The sequence below is a fragment of the Capra hircus genome, chromosome 16 (genome assembly GCF_001704415.2).
Source record: "Capra hircus breed San Clemente chromosome 16, ASM170441v1, whole genome shotgun sequence".
NCBI classification, from domain to species: Eukaryota; Metazoa; Chordata; class Mammalia; order Artiodactyla; family Bovidae; genus Capra; species Capra hircus.
Genome location: NC_030823.1, coordinates 17,334,243 through 17,357,678, shown reverse-complemented (window position 1 = coordinate 17,357,678; position 23,436 = coordinate 17,334,243). Strand labels below are relative to the sequence as shown.

The following is a 23,436-nucleotide window of genomic DNA, read 5'->3' as shown; positions in this document are numbered from 1 at the left end:
TCAGGTAAATGCCATTAATAATAGAGGAGGTTGGTAACGGAAGCAGGGGGCACGTGGGAAACCTCTGTACCTTCCTCTCAATTTCGCTGTAAACATAAAACTGCTCTTAAAAAAATTTCATAGGCCTAATAGACACATGTGATGGAAATATTAAATTGCTTTTATTTGAGAAAGTGGTTGTTACTAGCTTAACATAAGAAAAGTTAAAACTGGCTTACTTCAGGAGGGGGGTTCAGGATGGGGAACACGTGTATACCTGTGGCAGATTCATGTTGATGTAAGGCAAAACCAATACAATATTGTAAAGTAATTAACCTCCAATTAAAATAAATAAATTTATATTTTAAAAAATAAAGTATAAAAGAAAAGAAAAGTTAAAACTTTCTTATTCTATTTCAAAACTACCTGTCAACAACACAGTAGCTCAGGACACAAATAACAGTTTTGGAGAGGAAAAATAAATAGGATAATAATACAGAGTGATAAAGGCAATGGAAGAATTTTATGTAAAAAATGGAAGTAGAAAATAGTGTTCTTTTACCAATTCCCTCCCACCTTCTTTTAGAAGATACTACTCAGAGAATTTAAGTTTGCTAGACTGCCATTAACTGAAATAAAGAAGCAAGTTGTAAGAAAAGCAATGAATACAGACATTTAAACTACTGCTGCCTTTTATGGGTAATTTAGTTGTAAATGAGTCACGAGGACACTGACAAAAAGTAAACTTAGATTTTCATCAAATGCTAAAAATAATTTTACCCCAGAAGTAAACAGCTAATAATAAACTTCCCACCTACCACCCCAGGCCAAAAAATAAATAAACAAAAAGCCCCACCAAATTATTATTCATTTAATAAATATCCACCAAGCAGTTTACTATACATAATTTTTCTTTTTTTTTTTTTTAACAACACTCTGAATACAGCAAGGAACAAACCAAACAAAAAAATCTTTGCTTTCAAGAAGCTCATATTCTAGTGAATATGTCAAAAATTATGTAATATTATACAGAAGTGGCTTAAACAAATATTTAGAATTCTAAAACCTGTATCTCAAAAAGTATTAACAGGTCCTGGTAAAAGTTCATTAGGCGTGAAAGGTGAATATATATAAAATAAAACAACAATGAAATACAAATTAGACTGTAGCTTCCTACTAGGAATCCAGACTATGGCAAAGTTCATAAATAGCTTAAATTGTTATTTACTTGTGTCAAGTGAAACTCTATGGTTATGTGTCCTACAAAAAAATGTATGGCTATACGTCAAGCATAATACTTGATCCTGCAGGTATACAGGAAACAATACAGCCCTTTTAGAATCTCATGTAAGACAGACTACTGGAGTTGCGGCAGTACAGGAAACTCTGAACACCTGTCTGTATCAGGTGACACAGCAGAGTCATCAGAAAGATCAAGATCAAGCCAAGAGCAGAAAGGGTTAAAAGTGTTCAAGCAAGAGAAACTAAGCAGGGGCTAGATTAACAGAAGTCCAAAATCCTTCACCATTAATCCAGCAGCTGATTAAATAAGAGTTTTAAGCAAAGTAATAACTAACTAGATTTTGAACTGTGGTGTTGGAGAAGACTCTTCAGGGTCCCTTGGACTGCAAGGAGATCAAACCAGTCAATCATAAAGGAAATCAGTCCTGAATATTCATTGGAAGGACTGATGCTGAAGCTCCAGTACTTTGCCCACCTGATGCGAAGAAGAACTGACTCATTAGGAAAGACCCTGATGCTGGGAAAAATTGAAGGCAAGTAGAGAAGGGAGTGACAGAGGATGAGATGGCTGGATGGCATCACTGACTCTATGGACATGAGTTTGAGCAAACTCTGGGTGTTGGTGGATGAATAGGAAAGCCTGGCATGTTGCACTTCATGGGGTTGCAAAGAGTTGAACATGACTGAGCGACTGAACTGACTGAATAACTAGATTTATATTTTCAGGATGTAATTTTGGCTACAGTGTGAAAGATGAATTGAAGGGATAAGACTGAAGGCAGGGAAACTGGCTAGGAAGCTTTGAGAGTAATCCATTAAGAGACGATTGTGGCCTGAATCAATGAGAGAAATTCTGAGGAAACTTTCAAGCAAAAATAATCTTAAGGCAGGGAAAAAACCTTCCTTCATAAGCTAAGACCAAAACCATGCCTACCAATAAAAATTTACTTTAAAAAGATTCATTTCTTGGGACTTGCCTGGTGGTCCAGGGAACAGACTCCCCACTTCCAGTGCAGGGAGCCAGTGTTCAATCCTTGGTAGGGGAACTAAGATCCTGCAAGCTGTAAGGCGCCACCAAAAGTACATATGTAAAGAAATAAAAGCTTAAAAAAAAAAAGATACATTTCTTACCTTAAGTCTAGTTCTTTTGTCCGAAGAAAATTTAAAATGGGTGCAAATGCTGCTGGATCTCTATCAATAAATATCTGTAAATAAAAGAATTATAAATTATATTTTCAAATTATCAGCTTCTAACTTTAATATCTGTAACACTAACAGAACCCATATTGAATTACATAAAAACTCTATTTCCTTGACTATACTCTTAAATTTTAATGCTTCTAAAATGGAAATGCAGTTATAACCACTACTATATACTGTATAAATGTAGAGTAGAAATGGTGTCTTTTCTCTCCCTGAAAAGCTATCATGAGATTGATGTTTTAATATGCAGGGGAAAAAATGGTATCAAATTAGCTCATTTTCTCATTTCTAATTTGTTTAAATTTCTATTTATTTATTTTTGGCAGCACTGGGTCTTCATTGCTATGCACAGGTTTTCTCTAGCTGCAGTGAGCGGTGCCTACTCTCTGGTTGAGATGTGCAGGCTTCTCACTAGCATATGCTTCTCTGGAGCAGAGGCTCCAGGGCACTTGGGCTTCAGCAATTGCGGTGCATGGGCTTAGTTGCTCTGTGACATGTGGGATCTTCCCAGACCAGGGATCCGACTGTGTCCCCTGCACTGGTGGGTAGATTCTTAATCACTGGACCACCAGGGAAGTCCTTATTTAACTAACATCTTTAGTCAAAGGGATTCTGAAAGGAAAATTTTTATCTGAAATATTCTAGAATTTAACACTTTGAAAATAATATGCACAAATAATACTTTTTATATCATCTGATCCCTAATTATTGGTGATAGTGATTATGATTTACATAATCTGTGACTTAAACAAATCATTAAAACAACTGTGTACTTTTATAATACATATGGGGCAATCAAGAGAAGTCAAACCTGAATAACACTTTCACATTGTTTTTCAGTTTTGACAGTTTTGCTTTTCTTGATTGTTCCGTGTGTATTATAAAAGTACACTTTCACATACCACTATCTGTTTTCTCAAGGATTAAGGGTGGGGTGAAATAAAAAGTGACAAGAACAAATTTTTTTTTTAATAACAAATACAGTGTCACGGAATAAGGTCACATATAGTTGGACATGGCTGAAGCAACTGAGCACCTACCCACCGTGAGACACTTATGGGGTAAATGTTTAGAAAATAGGAAATATATAATTGGTAACTCTTTACAGGAATGTATGTCAATACTATTTTGAACCAATTACAAAAGCTCTAACTATAAAACTGAATACCTTTTAAGATTTATAGAAGTCAATCAGACAGCAGAATGAAGCAAAAAATATACCTCCTTATACTATGATCGATTATTATATAGTGTTCTATACAGTGAATGAGGTTCTTTTGGCTTCATAAATTCTTGCTTTTTATTAGAATCAACCTGAAGTTGAAGAGACACCACAGATTTGTAGGTTTTATTACTGACGTCCTTTCCACAATCTCACATGGACACATTCGCTCGCGCTACTTTATCTGACCTCCAAATCTCACCACAGCAAGTAAACACCTGGGGTCATTTTGCTGCCTCCAAACTCAAAGTCTTATTTGCTTTTCACAATTACTTGACCTGCTACTGTGCATATTAAAACTGCTTTTTAAATATAGATATACTTTTTTGTGTGCTGAAACTTAGTAATTCTTTACTTCCCTCACTCCACCATTGCTGCACAAGTTCATAACGTTATTCTCCAAAACAAAAAATTGTAGGGCTTCACAAATTTGCAACATTTTACCACTCTAATATCAAAATGTTTTCCTGTTTACACCTATCTATTCACAATAAAGTTTCAATTACTGATTAAAAGAAATATTTCCTCTGGACAATGTAAGCTCAGATCCTTCAATTTCTAATGAAGTATATGCAGTACTCTATTTTGAGTTCTCATCTATAATTATAGAAATAATTCATGACAAGAAATAAAAACCTAAGAACATATACTTTCATTTAGTAGTCATTAAGAGTAGTTCCCCTATCTTCTAAGAGTATAAGGACCAAACATTAGAGCATTATGTGATCTAATTTAGAAATATACATCAGCATTGTTATACTCACAGCACCAGTTTCATCTCGAAGTGTTGAAATTCTTCCACTCAGCAAACTAAAAATCATTAAGACAGGATTAGTTTTTAAAATCTGAGTATGAATAAAATGCCCTAATTCTTTCAGGGTCAAAGACCAGTAAAAATGAATCACTGTATCTCCAAAGTAATTAACAACTCAAATATTCAAAGAGTTAAGATTTTATCTAATAAAAATATTAATGCAAGATAATTTTTATTGTTTTAATAAATAATCACTTTATTTTTTAAAAGTACTAAAGAATTACATGAAATACCTGGAAAAAAAAGAATCTGGAATCCACATAAGTGTTTGTCTTGAGGTACTAAATCTGCAATTAAAAAGTATATGGTATTACAAGGGAGGACAAGATTTGAAATGTCAATGTTGGTTAACTTGCTTTAAACCACTGGCTAATGACTTACAAGTTGTTGCACAGCTATAGCTGTATCAATTACATTCATTAACATCTAACATTGTAAAATTCTGCTTTCATTTCAGAGTTAAGATTATTCCAAGAACTCTCAACAAAATAATTAATTCACTTACATATAAAGCTTCCTAAAACACTACTTTCTAACATGTCCATCACACTAAGTCTAAACTTCTCAACATAACATATGAAATTATCTTCGGGTCACCATTTCACCTCTCCAACACAAACTACTGCCCTCTAATAAGATAGCACGTAACATCCCCATATAATCCATGCTTACACCATCTTAGAACATTTCAGAATCTTCATCGAAGCTGTACCAACCTCATGTTCAATTATCCGAGTTCTACCCATCTTTCTTGACACCACAAAGGTTTTACCTTCTCCTTAATTGGCTTCTCCAAATAGTCTATCCCATAGTAGCTTTTTGAGCTCATATTAATTCCACTAAACATAGTACATTTAACACCTCCTTTACAGTCTTAGGCTATTCACAACCATTGAATTCATTCATTCAAAAATCACTCAGTAAACACTGTTTTGAGGTTAACTCCATCTGATCAAGCCTACTTATTACCACCATGGCGGGGGTTAGCGGGTGGGGAGCATGCTTTATCAAAGCCTACTGTAACAGACCGAGACAAAACAATAAACTGACATAAACTAGTAAGGCAAAGAATCTGATACAGGGTTCAACTGATGTCTGAATATTTTCATTTTAAGACTCATCACACTGCACTACGTATTCCTGACTCGTTGCCCCATTATCATGTGTCCTCGCACAGAAGAGAGCCTTACAGACCTTTATTTTTTCTCCACATTCATTTTCCAGCATCATGACTGTTTTAAAACAGTTCCTATGCCCATCAGTCAGACTGAGAAAGCAGCCAGTTTACCCAAGAAAATACGGCGAATTTTCCCAAGCATATTTCTTAGCACAATCTTTAAGAAAAAACGAAAAGTAGATTACAACTAAGTAGAGGAAACTGACCTGGTCAAATGGAAGCAAACCCAGTAAACGGTAAACTGAAAGATCCAAGGATCCACTGCAAAAAATGAATCACTGTGTTTTGGAAGCCATCAAATTCATTTCCAAATAAGGATTGTTTCTAACTTGTGAACTTTCATGTTCACTGCTTACTCAGCAAATTGTCTGCCAAATAACTCAAATTTTGTTACTTAGAAAATTACACAGGTCTGCTTAAGGTCATATTAGCAATTTAAATTAAAATCAGTAATTCAGGTGGGTATGAAAGTGAAAGTGTTAGTCGCTTAGTCTTGTCTGACTCTGCGACCCCATGGACTGTAGCCGGCCAGGATCCTCTGTCCCTGAGATTTTCCAGCAAAGAATACAAGAGTGGATTGCCATTTCCTTCTCCAGGGGATCTTCCCAACCCAGGGACTGAACCTGGGTTTCCTGCATTGCAGGCAGTCTTTACCATCTGAGCCACCAGGGAAGTGCACAAATTATCAATTTAAATTAAAATCAACAATTCAGCTGAGTTTAGTAATCTGGAATTTTTAGGCAAAGGGATTGGACTCTCATCCCCACCAATTTATTTTTCCCCCCAAACTTTAAAAGACAGGAGGGGAAAAAACCCCCATGACTCTAAAAATGTTTCCAAATATGATTGCATGAAAACTACAACACTTATATTACACACAACAAGCATAACTTTCTGAAATACATATGAAAAGCCTTTTCTGTTTTTATTTCATACCCACAGTATGCCAAGAAAAAGGTCATGTGCAATCTGGTCCTTACCCACATTTATACTTTATGCTACTAACTTCCTACTAAATTTACTTGGAAGCAATCAAGTTAAAACTATTCTGTAAAGTTACTATTGATAGCTAATGCCACTAAACGCTTGTATTTCCCACTTAATGCTTCAAATTAGTTTAGAAGGCTGGTACTATTTAATGTCATTAAATATTTTAGGAAACTAAGTACTAAAAAGTAATTTGCCCAAGGTTGCTGAGCTAGACTTCCACTGACTGGTCCCAGACTTCTCTCATGAGGCCTCAAATCATACTCTATCAAAGGAGAATTCATCACAAATTGAGCCAAACTGTCTTTCTTTCACCTCATTAGGCTTTTTTGGGGGTAAGTAATGATATTAACAATTCGAATTGAAACCTCATCTTCTTTCTGAACCATCCATGAAGTGTTAAATAAATCATAAAAATCAGTCATATCTATAAATCCTTTGAATAGATCAATTTTTCTGTCCTCTCTGGGGAGAGGGGAGAGATGCTCCCTACTCTGCTCAAAAGAAACACTCCTTTTGAGTTTCACGGTATCACTGCACAGCTGACATCAATTCTATGCCACAAGTGGTTCTCCTGGGGGCAATTCCTCAACTTCAAAGACAATCACAGGAGGATTTTTTTCTTTCACAATGCCTATCTATCTGAAGAGGATTAGCCCTGGGATTTCTTTGGAAGGAATGATGCTAAAGCTGAAACTTCACTACTTTGGCTACCTCATGCGAAGAGTTGACACATTGGAAAAGACTCTGATGCTGGGAGGGATGGGGGGCAAGAGGAGAAGGGGACGACAGAGGATGAGATGGCTGGATGGCATCACTGACTTGATGGACACGAGTCTGAGTGAACTCTGGGAGCTGGTGATGGACAGGGAGGCCTGGCGTGCTGCGATTCATGGGGTCGCAAAGAGTCGGACACGACTGAGCGACTGAACTGAACTGAAGTGACTATTAACCTGTGTTTTACTCAAGATAATTTCTAGATCCCTTCTAGCTTTAAAATGCTGCAAGTGTCTATGATCCAAAGTAATTCAAAAATATCTACAGAGAACTTGGAACTGGATGTTCTATTTTCTATACACCATGTCATCACTTATTTTATAAACTTATCCTAGCAAGTCTCAAGCTTGGGCTTTTTAAACTTTTTCATTCCTATGTAACAACTCTCATCTGCCTTCTAAACTGTCCAATCTGATAATATATTTATCTTATTTTGTATTTTTTAAATCACATAGAAAAATTTAAAACCTGATAAAATCAAATTTCATACATAATGAAAAATAAAATGTTCATCTCCAAGATAATTGTCTTATACAATTTAAAATTTTAAACTCAATTCTGCAATCATTAGCAAGAGTTCATTCATTTTTAAGCCATTTACTTTCAAACACAGTGAACAACACTTTTAGAATCAAATTAGAATGTCCTCTATAGCATTCAAAAAGTATATGAACAATCAACAGAAATTAGAAACTAGGGTTGACTATAGTGCTACTCTTTTGAAGGCCAGTCCTTGCAGGGTATTTCATTTTTGCATCCGTAAATTCCAGAAAAATTTCTACTTCTGCTATATTGACTATGTCAAAGCCTTTGACTGTGTGGACCACAACAAACTCTGGAAAATTCTTCAAGAGATGGGAATAGAAGACCACCTGACCTGCCTCTTGAGAAATCTGTATGCAGGTCAGGGAGCAACAGTTAGAACTGGACACGGAACAACAGACTGGTTTCAAATGGAGAAAGCAGTACATTAAGGCTGTATATTGTCACCCTGCTTATTTAACTTATATGCAGAGTATATTATGAGAAACGCTAGGCTGGAGGAAGCACAAGTTGGAATCAAGATTGTCGGAAGAAATCTCAATAACCTTAGATATGCAGATGACACCACCCTTAGGGCAGAAGGCAAAGAAGAACTAAAGAGCCTCTTGATCAAAGTGAAAGAAGAGAGTGAAAAAGCTGGCTTAAAGTTCAACATTCAGAAAACTTCAGATCATGGCATCTGGTCCCATCACTTCATGGCAAATAGATGCGGAAACAGTGGAAACAAAGAGAGACTATTTTGGGGGGCTCCAAAATCACTGCAGATGGTGACTGCAGCCATGAAATTAAAACACACTTACTCCTTGGAAGGAAAGTTGTGACCAACCTAGACAGCATATTAAAAAGCAGAGACAATACTTTGCCAACAAAGGGCCGTCTAGTCAAAGCTATCGTTTTTCCAGTGGTCATGTATGGATGTGAGAGCTGGACTATAAAGAAAGCTGAGCACAGAAGACTTGATGCTTTTGAACTGTGATACTGGGGAAGACTCTTGAGAGTCCCTTGGACTGCAAGGAGATACAACCAGTCAGTTCTAAAGGAAATCAGTCCTGAATATTCATTGCAAGGACTGATGCTGAAGCTGAAACTCCAGTCCTTTGGCCACTTGATTCGAAGAACTTACTCATTTGAAAAGACCCTGATGCTGGGAAAGACTGAAGGCGGGAGGAGAAGGGGACGACAGATGAAGAGATGGCTGGATGGCATCATCACTCAATGGACATGAGTTTACTCAAACTCCCAGAGTTGGGGATGGGTTGGGGATGGACAGGAAGGCCTGGCATGCTGCAATCCATGGAGTTGCAGAGAGTCAGGCACAACTGCGCTGACCTTATGTTACCAAACCTGCAAAACTTTCATTTAATTTTAGGAAACTATCCTTGTCTTACATTAGGAAAGACCAATCTTCTACTCCATGAAACCGAAATCTGTGTAGCAGCAATAAAGCTGTAAATTCTTAAACCAACAGTTTTGCATGGGGGATGGGGGGGGAGTGAGTAGAGTAACAGTGAGGAATTACTGTTTCCTGTGTTGAATTCTCCAGCACACTTAGAAAACTTTTAAAACACTACACACTGTTATCACTAGGGTTTATAGTGCTGCCGCTCTATTTTTAAAAACACTGGTTAAAAGCTCCCAAGCGTTGAAAAACTTGTATCTTCTCCAGCACAGGAAAATACACTGAATTCCAAGGCGCTTCATGGCTTATCTCTTACCTAGTCTAAAACGGCAACCACCCCTTCCTTCAAACAGAGCTGCCAAACTCGCATTTCCCAAAGGAGTGACTCATAAACCATACCAAATCCAAAAGCATACGATTTTTTTTTACCCCAACAAGCTTATTAAAAGACACAGTAAGGGAACGGAAGACCAGAGATATGAGCGGAGAGCTTTCGCTCTGTTTACTAGGAGGGCGTCACACGGTGCCACTACCAAGGCTTCCCAGAACCAACTCTTCAAAACTGCAGCTTCCAGACACACTGCGCTACAAGAACAGACCCTTCAGAGCCATGAACCAAGAAACTCTGGGAAAAAATAAGAGGGCACCGCAAATCTACAGTGCTCTCTCCACCAAAATTATTGGCGATTAAAAACAGCCCTCAACGAGGCGTTCTCGCCCAAGCAAACCGATGTTACCTTGTTGACCAAATAGAAAGGGAGGCAGGTTCACCTCCAACAGCCAGACCACAAGGCCGGGCTTCGACAAAATAAACTCAAAAGTACACGTCAGGTTAGGTAAAGGAAGGTTACAGAAGGTTCCCCGGCCCGATCTCCTAAAAAAAGGGGGGAGGATCGTGGCCGGCGTCCTAGGAAGGCTGCAGCGCGGCCAAGGGCCCGGCTCTCAGAGACTCTCAAGGGCGCCTGCCACCCCCCACACCCGCCCAGAGGGCCCTGTGCTCCCCACCCCGCTCGCCTGCGACGCTGGCCCCGGAGGACCCCTGCCCGCCGCATCCCGGCCCCGAGCCCCTTCTCCCCGGCTCACCTGGTCCCCCCCACGTTCAGCTGCACGATCTCGCCGCTGCCGGCCGCCGCCGCGGCGAAGCTGCCGCAGTGCCCTCCAGCCATGTCCGGCGGCTCCGGCGGCGCTCGCCGCCCTCCCTCCCCGGCCGGGGCCGCCGAGCCCGCGGCGGGAGCCCGAGGCGGCGGCGGCGGCGGGGGCTGCAGGGCCAGCAGGGCGGCGGCGGCCGGGGGGCCGGCGGCGCGCGGAGCCTCCCCCACCTTCTCGCCGGCCGGGCGGGGCTCCCCGGCGTCCGCCTCGTCCCCTCGGCTCCCGCAGAGCTGGAGGGCGGCTGGGCCTCCGCCTCTCGCGGCCTCCAGGCCGCCGGGCCGGGGGGCCTGCCGTCAGCGCGCCGCGGGCCCCGTTGCCACCGCCGCGGCCACGGCGTCCGCGCGAGGAGGGATCGCCGCGCGGGACAAAATACGGCGGCGCCGGGCCCTTCGCCCGCCGAGGCCCGCAAAGCTCAAGGAGGGGAGAAGAGCGGCGGGGTGGAGCTCCCAACCCCGCGGCCCGCGCGCCGGGAGGGCGGGAGGAAGGCCCTCCGGGCCCAGCGCCGCCCCCGGGATCCTGTTTCTTCCCTCCTCCCCGTTACAATCGCCTCTGCCTTTTAGGTTTCAGATTTTCCGAGATTTCTCACATTGAGGCCAAGTCTGGGCAGACTGTCCTAAACATCTTTACTGTCTCCCTTTGTAACCAGGAAGGGTTTATGTTGACCCCACATTGGATCTGCTTCTGTGACTTTAACTCTTATTTTCCCTCTTTTGTTATTATGGGAATGATAATAACATTCTGGGCAGAATGGCCTGCCCAGGGAATTCCTTACCCCCAGCCCTACCCCCCCCTCCCCCTCCCCCTCCCCCTCCCCCACACACCTTCCACCTGACCCTTGGGCTAGGGTGACTTTGTTTGGCTCTCTGAGAGATAACCACACACACACATCACCTGACCCTTGGGCTAGTGACTTTGGCTCCACTGAGAGATACACACACACACACACACACACACACACACACACACACACCACCTGACCCTTGGGCTAGGGTGACTTTGGATCCGCTGAGATACACACACACACACACACACACACACACACACACACGTTTGGGGGGGCCAGAATCCCAGATAGCTGTGGCATCTTTGTTTATTGATATGGCGGGGAGATAGTTTCACACCACTTGTGAGCTGACTGTAAAGAAATGAAACTAACACATCCCCCCTGCCTGAGGCTTGCCCTTCTAGGAGATATTTTTGAGAATTAAATAGCCTTTTTACTTTGTTCCCTCACCTCCCCGAACCTCTGAGCCATAAAAGAACCTGGCATCCAGGCCCCAATGAGATGGTTATTTCCAGACACTACTCTTCCATCTTTTCTGTCAGCCAGCTAGCCAGCTGTCTGAATAAAGTCGTATTCCTTGCCTCAGACACCTTGTCTCTTGGATTTATTGGCCTATCCTGCAGTGACAAGACTAAGCTTGGACTCAGTAACACCTTCTCCATGTGGATGTGGGAGATGAACGGAAATTTTCTTACAGGTTGAAGTTGTGCCTAAACGTGTACTATTTACTGTGGAAATGCGGTGAAAATTTGAGGATTTTAAAAGTTTATAGCGCTTACATTAGCAAACTCCTTACCTTATCCTCTTCCGTCTCATCCCTACTCTCCCAAGAAGTTTGATTTTTTTAAGCAGGGGAGGAAACAAAAAACAAGCAAAAAAAGGTAAAACCCTAGGCTGTGTAGGGCCCCATGTTCCTGGACTACAGTAAGCAGTCAACTAATGTTACACACACAGATACAATTTTTGTAAATGTATTTGTTTTTGCTTTAAGTAGTACATATTGGAAACTAAAGCTCTAATGGCTACTAAAATATATCTTTAAATACTATTATTTAAATACTATACTTTAAATACTGCTGCTGCTGCTGCTGCTGCTGCTAAGTCGCTTCAGTCGTGTCCGACTCTGTGCGACCCCATAGACGGCAGCCCGCCAGGCTCCCCCATCCCTGAGATTCTCCAGGCAAGAATACTGGAGTGGGTTGCCATTTCTTTCTCCAATGCATGAAAGTGAAAAGTGAAAGTGAAGTCACTCAGTTGTGTCTGACTCTTAGCGACCCCATAGACTGCAGCCCACCAGGCTCCTCCATCCATGGGATTTTCCAGGCAAGAGTACTGGAGTGGGTTGCCATTGCCTTTTCCGACTTTAAATACTATTAAACACTATAATAGCTTGTGAAGTAAAATTCATATTTTACGGCAAGGGGGGAAAGTTTTAAGATCAACATAAGGAGCATCTGCCTTCCCCGGACCTCCTTAGGAGATAACCTTCCTTCTTAATCTTGGGACCATTCACTGTAGATCTGAATTGTGTAAACCATCAGTAACACAGCATTTAGTGTACAGCCCTCTGTTTTAAACACTTGTATAGCTGTGCTTTGACCTCTTGTGGGCAGAAGTTTTATATTTCTTTTTTAATCTTTGGAGATTTTCTAAGTTCCTTCATTCATAGGATTTTCCAGGCAAGATTACTGGAGTGGGATGCCATTGCCTTCTCCGAATTTCTTTTGTCAACAACCTGATTCCCCTCAAGCTAGCAAAGATTTTTCAGAAGTTGTCTGTGGTTCTAAATCCTTAGCATGAATCGTGTTTTGTATAGTTTCACCACTGGAATTCAAAGTGAAGACCTACATGATATTGTTTTTAATTTTCATTATTATAATAATTTTTAGTCCTCTGCTGGCAAATATGACAGTGATGTGATATGATGACCTTGGGCTTCCCTGGTGGCTCAGAGAAGAAAAAAATCCGCCGGCGATACAAGAGCCGCAGGAGACTCAGTTTTGATTTCTGGGTCAGAAATGTTCCATGGAAGAGAAGGCGTGGCAACCCACTCCGCGTTCTTACCTGGAGAATCCCATGGACAGAGGAGCCTGGTGGGCAACAGTCCAAGGGGTAGCAAAGAGTCAGACACGACTGAAATGACTTAGCACACACAAGATGACCTTATCCAAATTTGACTTAAAAGAGGATAGCAGTATTTACAGGTATAAGATAAATATTATTTACTCCCAGTTAATGATGGTAACGACAGCTAATCTGTATTTGTTAAGGATTTATCATATGCTAAGTGATTTAGATATTTTCTGTCATTTTTTATCACAAATATTGTTTCACTATTTCGAAAAAAGAAAAGTAGGACTTGAAATGATCAGAAAACTTGTTCAAAATTATGTAGCTGGCATGTGGCATAGCAGGAATTTGAAAACAGGCAGTTTGAAACCAGGGCACAGCATTTCACATCTTCAGTTTATTATTGTTGTTCAGTCTCTCAGTTGTGTCCAACTCTTTGGGACCCCATGGACTGCAGCACGCCAGGCTTCCCTGTCCTTCACTGTCTCCAGAGTTTGCTCAAACTCAAGTCCATTGAGTCAATGATGCCATGCAACCATCTCATCCTCCGTTGCCCATTTTCCTCTTGGCCTCAGTCTTTCCCAGCATCAGGATTTTTTCCAATGAGTCAAGTTTTCACATCAGGTGGCCAGAGTATTAGAACTTCAGCTTCAATATCAGACCTTCCGACGAATATACTGAGTCCTTCACTTTATACTGAGAAGATAAGGGAGCAGCAAACTAATTATTTTTCACTTTGTTCTCAGTAGCTCAGTCGTATCTGATTCTTTGCAATCCCATGGACTGCAACCTGCCAGGCTTCTCTGTCTGTTGGAGTCTGTAGCCTATCCCTTCTCTAGGGGAACTTCCCTACCCAGGAATTGAACCAGGGTCTCCTGCATTGCAGGCAGATTCTTTACCAGCTGAGCTACCCAGGAAGCCCTTTCATTCTTTAAATAGTGTTAACTGTCTTTGTTCTAACCCTTTGTTTTCAAATTTGAAGGATAGAATTAGGTGGTTAAAAAAGACCATTTAATATCCCTGGGTGTTTAATTTTTCCACTGGAAGAAAGTAAAAGAGCACTTATTAACAGATTTTTCTCTTTAATAAACTTAAGAGCCAACACAGATTGGAATAAAGCCTTGTAAATTAAAAAGAAAAAAAAACTGTAAAATTATTGTGACAAGGCTTATCTTTCCTGAAATAAATAAATGAAACTATATTCATCTCATGCATAGTAATTATTAACTATCAGTAAGACGTCTCATCAGAAGAGGAAAGACCCACTATTTTATAAAACAGAATGGTCAGGGCTTCTTGATGTGTCTAGATCAATGTGAGTCTGAAGGGATTTCTTACTCATAAAACTTAAAGTTAGGATATGATTTACTCCTTAAAAATAAATAAGGCAGTCCTGGTGGCTCAGTGGTAAAGAATTCATCTGTCAACGCAGGTTCAATCCCTGGGTCAAGAAGATCCTCTGGAGAAGGGAATGGTTACCCACTCCAGTATTCCGGTCTGGGAAGTCTCATGGATAGAGGAGCTTGATGGGATCACAAAGAATTTGACGCTAACACTTTCGCTTGAACAAATCAGAACATTATTAACAAAGATAAGTAGCAGAATGGAAAACAATATTAATACTACCAGACAAATGATTAAAAATGCAAGGCACATGATTACATGTATCATTTGACAAATCAACTGAGAAGACAAAATGTAAAAAATATGGAAAGTATATCAACAGGCAAGTGATGGAATGATAACTACCAAAAACACTGAAATGTTTTCTCAAACAACAGGGAAAGATGTAATTTTCACTTACGAGATTGGAAAAAATTAAGAGGTTTGGTAAATATCTAGTGTTGCAATGGTCACATACATGCACTGTTGGCTGAAATTTAAAGGGTACAGTTTTGGGAAGACAACTAGAGAGTATCAACATTTGAAATGTAAACACCCTTGACGCAGCTCTTATCTTCTAGGAATAGATCCTGCAGAACTATCGTAGAAATGCACAAAGTGCAGATCAAGAAGTGATCTTGATACTGCTACATTTATTGTAGCAGTATTTAGAATCAATTAGACTGTTCAACAATAGGGGAATGCTTTTTTGAATTGCTGCATATTATGATTATTATGGAGCAAATCATTATGAAATGACCAGAAAAGTTCTCCAAATAAATTAGTGGGGAAAAAAAATCAGGTCACAGAATAATACATTGAGTGCAATGTCATTTATTTTAAAAAAGCAAAACTAAAGTTGTCTGTGTCTACTAATTTCTATGTAAAAGTGTACATATTAAACTGGGAAGAAATGTTAACACTAGAACAGTCATTAGAATCAAGGCCAGGAAGGCATCAGTGAAGAACAGAGGTAGAACTTTTTAACTCTGGACTTTCACATTGTTTAAAGTGTTTACAATGAGTTTTCATTCATGTATTACTTGTGTGTATGTACATGGGAAAAAAAGTGAAAATTTGAGTCGCTCACGCTTGCATGCTAAGTTGCTTCAGTTGTGTCCGACTCTTTGGGATCCCAGGGACTGTAGCCCACCAGGCTCCACTGTCCATGGAATTCTCTAGGCAAGAATATTGGAGGGTGGCCCAGGGATCCAACCCACATCTCCTGCAGCTCCTGCACTGCAGGCCGATTCCTTATCTCCTGAGCCACAGAAGTCGCTCAGACTTTCACTTGTCCGACTCTTTGCGACCCAGGCCAGAACACTAGAGTGGGTAGCCTTTCCCTTCTCCAGGGGATCTTCCCAACCCAGGGATCAACCCAGGTCTCCCAAATTTCAGGCAGATCCTTTACCAGTTGAGCCACAAGGTAAACCCAAGAATACTGGAGTGGGTATCCTGTTTCTTCTCCAGTGTATCTTCCCGACCCAGGAATTGAACTGGGGTCTCCTGCATTGCAGGCAGATTCTTTACCAACTGAGCTATCAGGCTGTATGTATGTATTAAAAAAGAAACGAATAGATTCAAGTTGTCCAAATGACAGTTTTAAAATTTTATATCATTTAAAGATTTATACATGTAAAAATATAAATTAAATGTTTTTTAAATAAGCTTTTGTTTTTAACATACATGTTGAATTTGAATGTCTAGTAGACCAGTACTTCTCAAACTGTCTTAGGCTAAGAACGATTTTGTTTTATTTCCAGCTTATTGCAGATCAATGTTTGTTCTTACTACATGTGATTGGAACTCATCCCATGCCAAGTACAACTTACCAAGCAAATTTGACAACATCCAAACTGGTCTACACCTTGTGCAATGAATTAAGAACATTGCTGATGGACTTGAATGAGGTGAAGTGAAATTGCTATAGAAGTTGTTAAACTCATTCTCATTTTTGTACTTAGTCTATTGCAGATAACAAATGATTTGTGGATGGACTCCAGTCAGAGGACCACAATTAAGGCAGCACTGTATCAGATATTGAAGTGAGATTTTGAGTAGGCAGCTATATTTTGGGGTCAGAAGTTTAGGAGGGAGACCCAGACTGAAACCACCCTTTTTGTTGTTGTTTAGTTGCTAAGTCAGATTTGACTCTTTGTGACCCTGTGGACTGTAGCCCGCCAGGCTCCTCTGTTCTTGGGATTTCCCAGGCAAGAATACTGGAGTGAGTTGCCATTTCCTTCTCCAGGGGAACTTCCCAACCCAGGGATCAAATCCAATTCTCCTGCATTGGCAGGAGAGTTCTTTACTGCCAAGCCACCAGGGAAGCTTCAGTCAAATTCTTAGGCTGGATTTTCTCCCCACATTGTCATCATAGATAAAAAGAAAACAATATAATGATTTTCTTTCACTTTGTCCAGAGGAAACTCCCATGGTTGTGATCATTCTTCCCATTTCCCCCAGATATTGTGCAACATACTTAAATTTCTGATTTACACAAATGTGGGTTAGCTATTGAAATAGGATACAGTAGATTGGGACATCCATAAACTTTTAAATCTTAAATACAACCATATATAAATAAAAGGTTTGTATTTATACAAAATTCAGCACCAACAATTCCTTAAAGTGTAAAATGAACTAAAACTTAGACTACTTTGGCTATAATAATATGTCTATTTTGGAACAATTTCTCAGATGATGTTATTGATTACTATATTCAGTTGAGTACTTTTTAAAAGTTTCTTATAACCATTAGTCAACATCTGTTGAATTTTCATTAAAGGTTAATAAATTATTATATAAAAGTACTTTGAAAACTATAAATCTAAATCCCATTCCATTATTGTAAGATTTGGGGAAAAGGAAAGGAATCAGAGGAATTCTTCAGTGTTCAAATTGTGACATTATGTCCTGTGATCTGGTTTGTTCCTACCTATATAAGCACAAAATATAGAAACACTTCCTCTATAATTGATACTATTTCCTTTATATCATTTAAGAGAGCATTAGTTCTGCCTGACATTCTTGGAAAAAATGTTTACAAATTTCATTATTTCAAAGGCATGACATTTTTTTTGATAGGTTTGCTCAAAGTCTAAGAATCTAAGAATGGTAGACTTCTTAATTTAAAAGAATATAGAATAACTGAAGGTGGGGTGGAATTCATTTCAATAAGATTTTTAACTAAAATTGGTTTCTGTGATGAAGATTGCTTTCTTAAAAAGTAGCCATCATCTTATGCTTAATTTAGCAGGAAAAAATTTGGACCAGAAATATACACAATATACATGAAATTTTGAGAAAGCACTTCCTAATGCTATGGTTTAAATAAGAAATCATATCACTGTAGCTGGAAATTGTGATCTCCTTGTTAAAAATCAGAAATATTCATCAAGTCTCAGAATGAGTTCACATGATGAAGAGAAGTGACTAAAACAAATAAGATTTCTGTTAACATGTAACCAAAATATTAGGTTACTTAAATGAATAAATACATCAATGCTAAATATAATTTGATTATTTAAAATTCCCATAGGGGGGGAAAAAATTCCCATAGAATCTGAAAGGTTAGTTTAGGAAAAATTTCATCCTAGTTTATAACCATTATTGTGAGAGCCATTAGGTGCAAAGAAGAGTATTACTTCAAACCTTTCTCCATTCAGCACATCCTAGTCATTCCTGGTTGACCAAATTCCTCAGGCTTAATATCATTTTATAATAATTTATTGTAATATAAGCATTAAAGTTTCCTCTTTTTGAGGTTTCTAAAGGCTATTAAAGAGCCATTTTGCAGAAAATATATAAAGAAAATTTTCTTAAATTTTTTTTGTTAGTAATGACTAGATTTCAATCTAAATAGTATTTTCTTTTCATGGGGACCATTGTTTACCTAAGTGTTAGTCACTGAGTTCTACCAATGAAATAATCATCAAAAAAAGCAAGAGAGTTCCAGAAAAACATCTACTTCTGCTTTATTGACTGTGCCAAAGCCTTTGACTATGTGAACCACAACAAACTCTGGAAAATTCTTCAAGAGATGGGAATACCAGACCACCTGACCTGACTCCTGAGAAATCTGTATGCAGGTCAGGAAGAAACAGTTAGAACTGGACATGGAACAACAGACTGGTTCCAAATAGGAAAAGGAGTACATCAAGGCTGTATATTGTCACCCTGCTTAATTAACTTATATGCAGAGTACATCATGAGAAACGCTGGGCTGGAGGAAGCACAAGCTGGAATCAAGATTTCCAGGAGAAATATCAAAAACCTCAAATATGTATGTGACACCACCCTTATGGCAGAAAGCCAAGAAGAACTAAAGAGCCTCTTGATGAAAGCGGAAAAGGAGAGTGAAAAAGTTGGCTTCAAACTCAACATTCAGAAAACTAAGATCATGGCATCTGGTCCCATCACTTCATGGGAAATAGATGGGGAAACAGTGGAAACAGTGTCAGACTTTATCTTTTTGGGCTGCAAAAACACTGCAGATGGTGACTGCAGCCATGAAATTAAAAGATGCTTACTCCTTGGAAGGAAAGTTATGACCAACCTAGACAGCGTATTAAAAAGCAGAGACATTACTTTGCCAACAAAGGGCCGTCTAGTCAAAGCTATGGTTTTTCTAGTAGTCACATATAGATGTAAGAGTTGGACTGTGAAGAAAGCTGAGCGCAGAAGAATTTATGCTTTTGAATTATGGTGTTGAAGAAGACTCTTGAGAGTCACTTGCACAGCAAGGAGATCCAACCAGTCCATCCCAAAGGAAATCATTCCTGAATATTCATTGGAAGGACTGATGCTGAAGCTGAAACTCCAATACTTTGGCCACCTGATGTGAAGAACTGACTCCTTGGAAAAGACCCTGATGTCGGGGAAGATTGAAGGCTGAAGGAGAAGGGGACAACAGAGGATGACATGGTTGGACGGCATCATTGACTCGATGGACATGAGTTTGAGTAAACTCCAGGAGTTGGTGACGGACAGGGAGGCCTGGCTGCAGTCCATGGGGTCGCAAAGAGTCAGACACAACTGAGGGACTGAACTGAACTGAATGAAATAGAAGTTCTTTGTTCACCATACAGCTTTGGCAAAGATTAAAATAATAAAATGACACATCAAACACATTATAGTTTAAATTATACTGTGACTTGCCATTCCTTCTCAACAGAGATGATATTTTTCAGATAGCACACATCTCTATTGACTGGGTGGCCTTTGTTTACTGAATTCTGTATCACGTCTGGTTTGTGGAAAGACCGTATTGTAAATACGTAACACAGTATTAGCTAACACAGTATTGTAAATCAACCATACTCCAATAAAAACTAAATAAAGAAAATAACCAGATATTGGAGTGAAGGTTTTGCACACATCAAGTTCCTGGTGTCATCATATAATACTCTCCATCTACTTCCCTAGGGATGTCATGCTGTTTTTAATCTGTCTGTTCACACCTCAGGGATAATCATTCTCTTTTTATGTTTTATAGTTGGCTCATTAGAGAACTAGTTGGTTCATTAGAGAACATTGCTGAAGGCCTCACTTTCCAGTCATATATTCTGCCCCATTTAGTGTTCATCATAGGTTACACAGCTAGGTTAAATCCCTGGGTCAGGAGATCCCCTGGAGAAGGGCATATAAAGATGATCAGGCCATATAAAGATGGCTGTTCTCTTGCTTTTTATGCAGCCCCTTGCTCAGCCAAGCCCTGCTTCACTCACATGACTACCCAGTCCTCTTAATCATAAGACTTAATTAGTCCCTGGTAACTGATGAGCCCTTGCCATGCTGTGCCAAGTCACTTCAGTCGTAACTGAAGGGCATGGCACCCCACTCCAGTGTCTGGAGAATTCCATGGACAGAGGAGCCTGGCAGTCTATAGTCCATGGGTTTGCAAAAGAGTCAGACATGACTGAAAACACATACAGATACACAGTTTACACACAAGCCCACTTATTTACCTTGAATTCTATCAAACCTGGTAACTGGTCTTTAAAGACAGAAGATCCACTAGTGACTAGAATGTCCAATAGTCTTTCCTGGGTGAGTGGGTGATAAGCTCATTACTGAAGGGAATGGTACTCTGTTAGAGTCATTGTTCACTTTGCCCTTCATTTGCAGATTTGTTGTCTTCCCAAGCTGATTTCCAGACACAGACAACTTCTGAGTAGAAGCTGGCCGCTTTCTGCAGTCACAATCTGCTTTCCATCACCCAGACTGCTGTTTTAGCAACATATCATCTTGATTTATGGCCACAAAGAATGAAAACCTCTGCTGTTCAGCATCATCTCCCTTCTCTGATACATTGGTAGTAATTCTTTCATGCCATCTAACATGCAACATTGGGATTGACACACACACCCTTTTATAAAGCAGATAACTAAGAAGGACCTACTGCTCAGGGAACTCTGTTCAATACTCTGTAATAACCTGTATGGGAAAAGAAGCTAAAAAAAGAGTGGGTATATGTATAACTGATTCACTTTGCTGCACACCTGAAGCTAACACAGTATTGTAAATCAGCCATACTCCAATAAAAACTAAATAAAGAAAATAACCAGGTGGTAACATGGTCTACACATTGTGAACGGAGTAATATCTATAATTCATAATTTGTAAATTGATCAATAGCCTTCACTACTTGAGGGAGAAGAAGACTACCATTTACATGGAAATTGACATCACATGGACTCATCAGTCCCCTGGCAGAGGGCATGGCAACCCACTCTGGTGTTCTTGCCTGGAGAATCTTATGGACAGAGAAGCCTGGCAGGCTACGGACCATAGGGTCGCACAGAGTCAGTTACGACTGAAGTGACTTGGCACAGCATGGCAAGGGCTCATCAGTTACCAGGGACTAATTAAGTCTTATAATTAAGAGGACTGGGTAGTCATGGGAGTGAAGCAGGGCTTGGCTGAGCAAGGGATTACATAAAAAGCAAGAGAACAGCCATCTTTATATGGCCTGATCACACACCTGGTCACTCACAACTTCTGTCTGACTGGGCTACGAATCTGAGATTCCCATAACCCCCTCCTGCAGTTTGATTAATTTGCTAGATTGGCTAATAGAACTCAGGGAAACACTTAAGTTTACCAATTTATTAAAGGTTGTGGTAAAGTCCGTAGATAAAGCGCCAGTTGAAAGGATATAGAGGGTGAGGTTTGGGAGGTTCCTGAGAGCCGGAGCTTCTGTCCCTGTGAAGCTGGTGTGCACACCATCTGGATTCATGAATGTGTTCACTGATCCAGAAGCTCTCTGAACTCACACTGTTGAGATTTTTACAGAGGCTTCATCTCAGAGACATGATCAACTCCGCTACTGGCCCTCCTCTCTTTTTAGGAGAATGAGGGGCAAAGCTGAAAATTTCAAGCTTTTAATCATAGCTTGTTTCCCTGGTGGCTCAGATGGTGAAGAATCTGCCTACAATGCAGGAAAACTGGGTTTGAGCCCTGGGTTGGGAAGATCCCCTGGAGAAGGGCATGGCAACCCACTGCAGTATTTTTGCCTGGAGAATCCCATGGACAGAGGAGCCTGTTGGGCTATAGTCCATGGGGTCTCAGAGAGTCAGACACGACTAAGTGTCTAACACAATCATAGCTTGGTCTTCTTGGTGACCACCCCTCATCCAGGAGCTATTCAAGGGCCTATGAGAGTCACCTCATTAGAACAAAAGACACTCCTATTACTCAGGAAATTACAAGGGTTTCAGGAGTTCTCTGCCAGGAACTTGGAGCAGAAACACATATGTGTGTGTGTATTTATATATACATATATAGATTTTTCTATTATTACACACATGGTGATTGTCTTAGGTAGTGTAGCACTTAGGGTAAGAACAAATGGAATAGATGGGTAGAGGAAAAAGGAAAAATAGTGAAGCAGGTAGGATGTATATCATAAAAGATCTTGTAAGCCATGTTGGAGAGTTTTGACAGTGTTATACTTAATAGGAAGGAAAAGGAATATGTTCCAAATTAAGAACTGCTAATAGCTTTGTGGTTACCACATTTTGGATGATATTTTCTGAATTTTATTTCTCTTAGAAAACTATTACTAGTTGAGAGAATAAAAACCCCAAATGGATCTTCAAAGCAGTTTAAAATTGGAACAGCTTTTATTAAACAATATTTTAATGAATCAAGATTAAGCAAGTCAGAACTATATGTCTCAAATTTTCCTTGAAATGTACATAAGTACCACAACAGCATAGTTTATTAAAAATCTGGAAATTGATTAGTAAACATAATAAGCAACTAATTACAATAAACAGCATATCTTCTTCATCACTTTGCTGTTCAGTTCAGTTCAGTTGCTCAGTCGTGTCCAACTCTTTGCGACCCTGTGGACTGCAACACACCAGGACTCCCTGGCCTTCACCAACTCCCAGAGTTTACTCAAACTCATGTCCATTGAGTCAGTGAGGCCATCCAACCATCTCATCCTCTGTCATCCCCTTCTTCTTCAGCCTTCAATCTTTCCCAGCATTAGGGTCTTTCAAGTGAGTCAGTTCTTCGCATTAGGTGGCCAAAGTATTGGAGTTTCAGCTTCAGTATCAGTCCTTCCAATGAATATTCAGGACTGATTTCCTTTAGTATGTACTGGTTGGACCTTTTTACTCTCAAGAGTCTTCTCCAACACCACAGTTCAAAAGCATCAATTCTTCGGCTCTCAGCGTTCTTCACAGTCCAACTCTCACAT

The 23,436-nt window shown here is 39.9% G+C and overlaps 1 protein-coding gene across 4 annotated transcripts in view; it reads right to left on the bottom strand.

Moving 5' to 3' along the window:
• The window catches only part of KCTD3 (potassium channel tetramerization domain containing 3), a 67,962-nt gene extending 57,135 nt beyond the window's left edge, over nt 1–10,827 (bottom strand). The window contains exons 1-4 of one of the 4 annotated variants that reach the window (XM_018060157.1): nt 10,427–10,827; nt 4,694–4,747; nt 4,411–4,456; nt 2,353–2,426 (exon numbers count right to left, since the gene is read on the bottom strand). In XM_018060157.1, the coding sequence (XP_017915646.1) occupies nt 2,353–2,426; nt 4,411–4,456; nt 4,694–4,747; nt 10,427–10,509 (257 nt within the window). In that variant the 5' untranslated portion in view covers nt 10,510–10,827. The remainder of the gene's footprint in view (nt 1–2,352; nt 2,427–4,410; nt 4,457–4,693; nt 4,748–10,426) is intronic. The other 3 variants (XM_018060155.1, XM_018060156.1, XM_018060154.1) reach the window with 3 other exon arrangements.